The sequence below is a fragment of the Podarcis pityusensis genome, assembly GCF_964106645.2.
Source record: "Podarcis pityusensis genome assembly, chromosome: 9".
NCBI classification, from domain to species: domain Eukaryota; kingdom Metazoa; phylum Chordata; class Lepidosauria; order Squamata; family Lacertidae; genus Podarcis; species Podarcis pityusensis.
Genome location: NC_138034.1, coordinates 77729350 through 77738163, shown reverse-complemented (window position 1 = coordinate 77738163; position 8814 = coordinate 77729350). Strand labels below are relative to the sequence as shown.

The 8814-nt window shown below is 49.4% G+C and overlaps 1 protein-coding gene across 1 annotated transcript; it reads right to left on the bottom strand.

Moving 5' to 3' along the window:
* Nucleotides 1-2183: 2183 nt before the first annotated feature.
* On the bottom strand, nucleotides 2184-8774 carry INO80B (INO80 complex subunit B). The gene is made up of 5 exons (XM_081021096.1): nucleotides 8675-8774; nucleotides 7284-7470; nucleotides 6452-6570; nucleotides 4909-5054; nucleotides 2184-3268 (listed from the first exon to the last, which is right to left on the bottom strand). Exons 1-5 carry the CDS (start codon nucleotides 8730-8732, stop codon nucleotides 2804-2806), a joined length of 975 nt encoding a protein of 324 aa, XP_080877222.1. The 5' UTR covers nucleotides 8733-8774; the 3' UTR covers nucleotides 2184-2803.
* Between the last annotated feature and the right edge of the window lie 40 nt (nucleotides 8775-8814).

Sequence of the window (8814 nt, the reverse complement as noted above, 5' to 3'; positions counted from 1 at the left end):
GTTGAATAGATGCTATCTGGTCATTTATGGACCTAATAGGTATCTAAAGCCATTTGAACATAACAAAATATGTATTTTATCAAAGTAATTGTTGAGCTGTAATACAATTACGTATATTAATAGTGAAATACAATTAATATTTTTTGGGGGCCCCCCAAGAGAGTGGGGCCCTAAGCTATAGCTTGTTTAGCTTATACGTAAATCCAGCACTGGGTCTGAGCACCGCAAGGGTAGTGGGAGGGGGGCTGAGCTGCTCCTGTGCCCAAAACAGCCCGGGGCTCCATTGCAGCAGCGTGGCATCTCCAGAGAACTGCCCCAAAAGAGGGCAGAGCATGTTTGCTCCTTTGCAGAGGCTGCCAGTCATGTCAAAGGATATCATTGAAGTTGATGATACAGGAAGTCTGCATCGTTTTAAATTCTTTGCCTCCTACCCAGGACCTCCTCGTCCTCACTTGGGATGCGACGCCTCAAGCAGGTCAGAAAGCGTCTCAGCAGGAATACAGCTGGCAAGGAGGCAGCCTGTGCGGTTTGGAAGCGTTATAATAATAATAATAATAATAATAATAATAATAATAATTTATTATTTGTACCCCGCCCATCTGGCTGGGTTTCCCCAGCCACTCTGGGCGGCTTCCATAGAAACCAAAAAACACTAAAATATCATACATTAAAAACTTCCCTGAACAGGGCTGCCTTAAGATGTCTTCTGAATGTCAGGTAGTTGTTTATTGTTTTGACATCTGATGGGAGGGCGTTCCACAGGGCGGTGCCACTACCGAAAAGGCCCTCTGCCTGGTTCCCTGTAGCTTTGCTTCTCGCAATGAGGGAACCGCCAGAAGGCCCTCGGCGCTGGACCTCAGCGTCCGGGCAGAACGATGGGGGTGGAGACGTTTTCCTTGTGGATCTTCAAAGCATATCTGCAGAAATTGCCCTGCCAACTTAGACAGTGACGACAAACAGTGTCAGCAACCCAAGAAACAAAAGCAGTGGGCTCATTTTGTTGGGCCTTCAAGCGCCACTCAGGGTGACATCATTCTGTGTAATTCCTGTGACTGCCAAAGCAGTTTCAAATTCAGCTTTTCTTGGCAAAGAGCATGGGTCACAACGCCACGGAAGTGTAAACATGGCCTTGGGTTTATCAAGAACATTTTGTATAGGCCACCTTTTGAAGCATAGCTTGGTCATTACACAGCGGAAAATACAATGCAAAAACAATAACATCAGTATTAACAATCACTGTAATACTGGTCTGCCTTACAAGGGCTATCACAAGGATTACTGAAATGTGCTTTGAAGCCTTGAAGTATATGTTAAGGATAGACAACAATAAAGAGTAGTGTGTCTTGAAAACTGAAAGACAGAATCATTTATTTTGCAAACACAAAATTAAACGTATTAAGATTTTCTATTAAAATGTGATATTACCCAATTCATGAGACGTGGTTATTAGTTCATGCTGCCAGGCAGACTGGTTAGTTTATTGTGATTTAAGGAGTGCATTTTAAAGTATTATCTACTTCAGTCTCTCACAGTGGTGCTTAAAATCTAAGCAAATTTTGGAGTGGGGTCATTGAGGGACACTAAAGTCTTAGACTGTGCAAACTGCACACTCAAGGTGGGTGTCTCTGCCATCAGTTGTGTAGGTCTGTAATGTGTGTTAGTTGTTGTGCTAGAAAAATACAGGTGAGCCCATCCCAAGACTGGTAGTTTGAAATTTGGTTGGCTTCTAACACAGTGGCTCCCACACCTCTTTCCATTTTGTCCCGCTGCTGCTGCTATTATTATTATTGTTGTTGTTGTTGTTGTTGTTATTAAATGTACACACAGTCCTTTGGAATATAAGAACCTTGCAGCTGGATCAGGCGAAGGGCTTGTTGAGAACAGTATTTTCTTCTCACAGTAGCCAACCAGATTCCTGAGAGACACGGATTTCACTGCTTCTTCCCAGATTTGCCGCCTGGACCTCCGTGCTTGGCTCTAAATAGACTGCAGTTACATGACCTAACATGGGAAGGGGAGGCAAGAGACATGGCATCCCTGCAGCAGTCCTTTCTAAAATGGTTTGTGAAAACCACACCAGTGTCTCTCCCCCCCCACCTGGTCTGGCCACCCCCATCACTAGCACCTCTAGAGCTCACTGTCAAAGGGAGGGATGAAAAAACAAGCAAATGATGAGACCAGCCTTATGCACTTCTGGGTATCTTTTATCTTTGCTGTGTCTTTTATTACAATAAATAAATAAATCACCAGTGGAACCATGTTTCTCTGTAGGGCAAAGTAGATCTGGGCAAGGAACCCAATCACCTGGTTCCTTCCTGTCTTACACAGGTGTGAAAAGAAAGGAGAGGCCCCATTTTACAACTGGGAAGGGTTTTTTCTCCTTCCCCAAAAATCCAGGGCAAGACTACTGAGGTTGCCTCCTGCCCATGTCAACTTCCTGTGCCACCACAGTAGCTGAGGCAGGAGTGATGCTATGTCTTCTCTGTCAAGAGCAGCTGCCAGGAGTGCAGTCTCCGCTGGGTCCCACATGAGAGAGGCACTTGTCTCTTGGTGCCACAGGGCCAGTTGCCTTGCCACCCTTGGTCACTTTGCCAGTCCAGTCAGCAAAGGCCGCGAGACCCATGTCTGACCACTACAGAGAGACAAGCATGGCCAGGACCATCAAAACAGCCTGCCCAAGGCCATCTCCACATCGGGGCTGGGGATGAAGGTCTTCCACATCCTCCTTTAGATCACAGAGGTGGCATTCCTAGAGGCGTTCCAGGCGCACAAGGTGGTCCTCCTCTGGCAAGGATGGTGGTGCTTAGGCTGCCACCCGCTGGAGCAGCAAGTTCTTCTTGTAGCAGGCCAGGCTGCAGAGCGGCACCCCAGTGAGGGAGCAGGAGTACCGCTTGAGGTTGGGACACCCCCCGACTCCGCAGGGAGTGGGCAGAGGCACGGCAGGCGGCAGGGAGGGCAGCAGAGGTGCGGAGACCCCCAGAGGGAAGGAGACCGTGATCCCGTCGGCAGCGTTGCGGTAGGAGACCATCGGGGCGGCCGCCGCTTTGGCCTTGCGCTCCCGCAGAGTCTTCACCTTGGCCTTGCTGGTCTTGGTGAGGCGCTCGATGGTTTGGTTCTTGTTCTCCTCCGCCTTCTTGGCCGCCTGGAGGCGCCGCTTGCGAGCGCGCTCCTCTCGCTTCACCAGCATCTCCTCCGTCAGCTCCTTGGCCTTGTAGCCCATCGGAAGCTCCAGCAGCGGCTGGCTCTGTTGCTTGTGCAGGAGGGCTTTCTGGAGGGCAGGGAAAGAAAGAAGAAAAAAAAGAGAATGTGCAGGACCAATGAAGAGGCTGGCAGCCAGCACGGCCCAGAGGCAACTATCGGGTGTCACTAAGATACAACTCTGACGGTAGATTTTATTGCATCAATGGATGAGGTTGAATCCTGACAAGACAGAAGTACTGTTTTTGGGGGACAGGGGACAGGCTGGTGTGGAGGACTCCCTGGTCCTGAATGGGGTAACTGTGCCCCAGAAGGACCAGGTGCGCAGCCTGGGAGTCATTTTGGACTCACAGCTGTCCATGGAGGTGCAGGTCAGTTCTGTGTCCAGGCAGCTGTCCACCAACTCCATCTGGTATGCAGGATGAGACCCTACCTGCCCACAGAGTGTCTCTCCAGAGTGGTGCATGCTCTAGTTATCTCCCACTTGGACTACTGCAATTCGCTCTCTGTGACCTGGGAACTACAACTAATCCAGAATGCGGCAGCCAGACTGGTGACTGGGGGCGGCTGCCGAGACCACATAACACCGGTCTTGAAAGACCTACATTGGCTCCCAGTACGTTTCCGAGCACAATTCAAAGTGTTGGTGCTGACCTTGAAAGCCCTAAATGGCCTCGGCCCAGTAGACCTGAAGGAGCCTCTCCCCCCCCATCGTTCAGCTTGGACACTGAGGTCCAGCACCAAGGGCCTTCTGGCGGTTCCCTCACTGCGAGAAGCAAAGCTACAGAGAACAAGGACAGAGGGCCTTCTCGGTAGTGGTGCCCGCCCTGTGGAACGCCCTCCCATCAGATGTCAAAGAGATAAACAACTACCTGACATTCAGAAGACTTCAAGGAAGTTTTTAATGTGTGATATTTTAATGTATTTTTCATCTTTGTTGGAAGCTGCCTAGAGTGGCTGGGGAAACCCAGCCAGATGGGTGGGGTACAAATAATAAATTATTATTATTATTATTATTATTATTATTATTATGACAAAACAGAGAGCATGCTGGATCAGGCCAGTGGGGACCCATCTTCTCCCTCATCATCATTATTATGGCTGAAGGGTTTCTTGTGGGACAACAACAAGCAGGACCCGAGGCCCAGAGCATCTCTCCCCTCCTGTGGTTTCTGGCAGCCAGGAATCAGAAGTCTTCCTGCCTCCCACCATAGCTGCCGTGAGAACAGGATGCTGGACTAGATCTGGCCTGACCCTGCAGGCTTTTCTTAGGTGCTTATGGGACACTAGTGCTGGGATGGGGTTGCCTGTAAGGAGGGAGAGCAAGAACAAATCCCTGCTCCCACCCCCTGCAGAAGCATCAGCCCCTGACAGACTGAAACTAGAAGCCCCACCTCCCAGGCAGGCAGGGAGCCACAGTGGAAGCAAACCTGATTTGGAGGCTGAACACTCTAATTCCTAAAGGAAATACCGTAAGAACTGTTACTTTCAAGACAGACCAAGGTCATGGATACTGCTATTTGATCTGGCCCCGTTTTCCTTCTGGATCAAGTATTCCATCAGTTTAAGCTGCCCCAGAGTCCTTCGGGGCCTCTCAGGCACCACGTGACACATTCACTCTGGGAACAGAGCACCAAAGGCTTCCTCCGCTTCCCCAGCCCCGTCTGTCCTCCCCAGCGAGGGCTGCCGTAACAGCTTCCTCCTCCTTACCTGCCGGGCTGTGAGCAGGGATTCGTCCACCTCCTTCTTGAGCTCCCCGTTGTCATCCAGCTCCCCGCGCTCCAGGGCATCCAGCCAGCGCTGCTCCTCAGTATCGAGTTCCGGCAGGGGAGACGGCTCCAGATTACTGTCCTCATCTGCGTTTGTGCGCAAGAAATGGTTGCCTTAACTTTGAGTTGCAACATTGGAGAACTGGGGGGCGGGGGGGAGGCATCTTATATCACTGCTCCACCTGCACCTCCCGTATCTACGGCCAGGGCTGCGAGGGTCAGCTTTGTGGGACTGACAGCCAGCTGCTTCAACAACCAGAGAAAGTTGGGATGGGGGACTTTTATGCACCTTTGCCCCGTTTTAGTGACTATTGTATCACTGCCTGTTTTCTTTCGTTATAAAAGTTTAAGCCACCTTGGGAAAATTGGTTAGTAGGAAGGGTAATAATAATAATAATAATAATAATAATAATAATTTTATTTATATCCTGCCCAAAGCAGGGCTCAGAGTGGCTAACAACAAGTAAAAATAGCACAGTGTACATAAAATCACACAATTAATTAAAATACATTCTAAAATCAATCAAATTAATGGCAACCATTGGGCTAGAGTTCTATGAGGATTACAGAAGGAGAGAGGGGGGTCAGACTGTGCCTTGGCCAAAGGCCTGGTGGAACAGCTCTGTCTTGCAGGCCCTGGGGAAAGATGTCAAGTCCCGCAGGGCCCTAGTCTCTTGTGACAGAGCGTTCCACCAGATCAGGTCCATGGACGAAAAAGCCCTGGCTCTGGTTGAGGCCAGCCTAACCTCCCTGTGGCCCGGGACCTCCAAGATGTTTTTGTTTGAAGACTGTAAGGTCCTCCGCGGGACATACTAGGAGAGGCGGTCCCGTAGGTATGAGGGTCCTAGGTTGTATAGGGCTTTAAAGGTTAAAACCAGCACCCTAAACCTGATCCTGTACTCCACCGGGAGCCAGTGTAGCTGGTATAGCACCGGGTGAATGTGATCCCATGGCGAGGACCCTGTAAGGAGTCTCTACATGGCATTCTGCACCCGCTGGAGTTTCTGGGTCAGTCTCAAGGGCAGCTCCACAGAGTGAGTAAATACTCCTAAAGAATGAAGCTACTGTTAATGAGAGTAGAACATTTTCTGCAGTCTTATAGGCAATCAGAAGATGACGTTTCAGTTCATTTTGGATGCAAAGGGACGAACACACTGGGACCATAAAGTAACAGGAGGAAACTTACCATGAGTGAGTGGACAACTGCCTTGCTGTTTTGCAAATTTAAAGTGGTTTCATACTCTTAACTGTGTTTATGGCTGTGACCAATCCGTCGTAATCAGGCAGCTAACCTTCCTGTCCTCTTTTGGGGACCATATTGCACCACAGCCTTGTCACCTTACTAGATAAGTGGCCCTACAGCTGCACGAGCTAATACAGAGAAAGAAACCACACTTCTATACACCAGCAAATCTAGAAGAACTCCAGCAGCTCCCTCCAGCTGTGGCCTCTGGGTTTCCCCAGGACAAGCATCACTCGCTTACCCAGCCATGCGCGATATTGTTCAATGGGCACCCCTTCCATCGGCTCATCCTCATCATCCACAACCATCAGTGGGGAGGGAGAGCGCGGCCTCTCGGGAATGACGGTGAAGGTTGGTACACTGGGAAGACAAGAGGAAGCCAATGAATTCATCCCAATAAACTGGAGGACCCCGAGATTAGCCAAACCCAGCTCTGATGGGGGAATGGGTGGTAGGGAGGGGGTATCCAAGCAAAGCAGTTACGGATCAGAAAAACCTGGAGGGCAGAACTGAGTTAAGTCCCTTCTCCCTCTGAGAGGTTTGAGCATTTTCTAGAAACAGTGCAAAATTCTCTCTTCTAGGCTGTGTGGGAAAGATGGTTTCAACATCGCTTGGAGTCATGTGTCTTATGTGAATGGCTCAGATTTTACATATATGTTAGATATGACATCCACCGTATGCCAGTGGTTTGCCTACAACTCCAAGAAATAAATCCAAAGGTTTCAGAGGAAATTAAAATTGAGAAGGGAACCAGGCAAGGGTGCCCACTTTCCCCTCTGCTGTTTATTTCAGTCCTGGAGGTCTTGCTAAGTATGATTAGAAAGGATGAACAAGTCAAAGGTATTACAGTAGGTTCGAAACAATATAAATTACAAGCCTTTGCTGATGATCTAGTTCTGACATTACAAGATCCAGACTCCAAGAGTTTGGTCAGGTAGCAAGATTCAAATTAAACAAGAGCAAAACCAAAATAATTGAGAAAAATCTGGATAATGAAGAAAGAAAACTATTACAAGAAAAAACGGGCCTAGATTTTGTGGAAAAAGTTAAATTCTGGAGATCCTGCTACATGCCTCTTAGTGCCCAAGATCTGTCCTCCAAGCTTGATCTTGAGCTTCAGCTGAGGCTTCGGCAGGGCGGCCAGAGGCTCCACTGGCGGCAGGCCCGCCTCCTCGCGGTGATGCCTCTTCTTGTGCTTCTTCTTATGCTTCTTGTGCTTCTTCTTGTGGGATCCATGGTTGCTGGATTCATCCTCATCTCCTGCGAGGGGCGGGGGGCAGAGAAAGAAAGCAGAACACCATAGCAGTCAGCTCAGCAGCTTCACGGTGCAACAACCTCCCTTTTTAACCAAGCCTTTGGCTTTTAATTATCCACAGCCTTTTCGAGTGGGTGGGCTGTTGAAATGTGTTCCCCCCTCTTTCTTGGTTTTTATGTCTGCATGCATTATGATATATGTGGAAATTGTTTTCCATTTGGCTGTGTACTTTTTGATGTGTTTTATTTATTGTTTCTGATTTTTGTTACACTGGTAATTATTTAAACCTTGTCATGTTGTAAACCGCCTTGAGCATTATTTTAACTATGGAAAGGCGGCATACAAAGAAAATGATGGTGATGATTTTGGATAAATACAGGGTAAAGAACAGCTTCTATCCATGGGCTGTTAGGCTCCTGAATGAAAAGATAACAACAGGGCAACTGACTTTCAGGTTTGGTGGATGTGCATCAGTAACCGAGGGGAATTAAGACTCAGAGAGCTGAGTGGGGGGTGCTGGTGTAATCTCACTGTACAGTGGTACCTCGGGTTACGTACTTAATTCGTTCTGGAGGTCCGTTCTTAACCTGAAACTGTTCTTAACCTGAAGCACCACTTTAGCTAATGGGGCCTCCTGCTGCTGCCGCGCTGCCGGATCACGATCTCTGTTCTCATCCTGAAGCAAAGTTCTTAACCTGAAGCATTATTTCTGGGATAGCGGAGTCTGTAACCTGAAGTATATGTAACCTGAAGCGTCTGTAACCCGAGGTACCACTGTATACAAGTTGTACCAGTGACAATAAAGTATTTCAATTCAGTTCATGAAGATGATGCACCCTTGTTTGTTTGTCAAATCATTTTGCAAGTTGCTTTGAGTTCCCGTCGCGAAAAAGTGACTTATAATTTTAATAACGGACAACAAAGGCCTAGAACAGGCAGAGGCAAACTCCGGCCCTCCAGATGTTTGGGGACTACAATTCCCATCATCCCTGACCTCTGGTCCTGTGAGCTAGGGATGATGGGAAGTGTAGTCCCGAACATCTGGAGGGCCGGAGTTCGCCTCTGCCTGGCCTAGGAGCTGGGAGAGAGCGGGGTTCAAAGGACGCGGCCCGCCCTACCTCGCCGGGCTGTTGGGAGGGCTCCCGGGAGGAAAGGGGGACCAGGCCCAGGCCGGCCCGGAGGCCTCGGGGAGCTCGCTCGGCTACTCACCCCGCGCGGCGCCTTCCATCCGGGCTCCGGCCTCCGCCCTCCGCCACGCCTGACTCATCGAGCCGGCCCGTCCCGGGGGGACGCAATTGCGGGCGGACAAGGCCGGCGCGCGCAACTGACGCACTTCCGCCCCGCAGCCG

Bases quoted from the DNA above. Each gene is read 5' to 3' on its own strand.
- INO80B (XM_081021096.1), bottom strand. From the start codon at position 8,732: ATGAGTCAGGCGTGGCGGAGGGCGGAGGCCGGAGCCCGGATGGAAGGC. The intron at 5,055-6,451 runs GTAAGCGAGTGA...GCACAAACGCAG, and splicing joins ACAATATCGCGCATGGCTGG to ATGAGGACAGTAATCTGGAG. The intron at 3,269-4,908 runs GTAAGGAGGAGG...CCTGCCCTCCAG, and splicing joins CCCTGCTCACAGCCCGGCAG to AAAGCCCTCCTGCACAAGCA.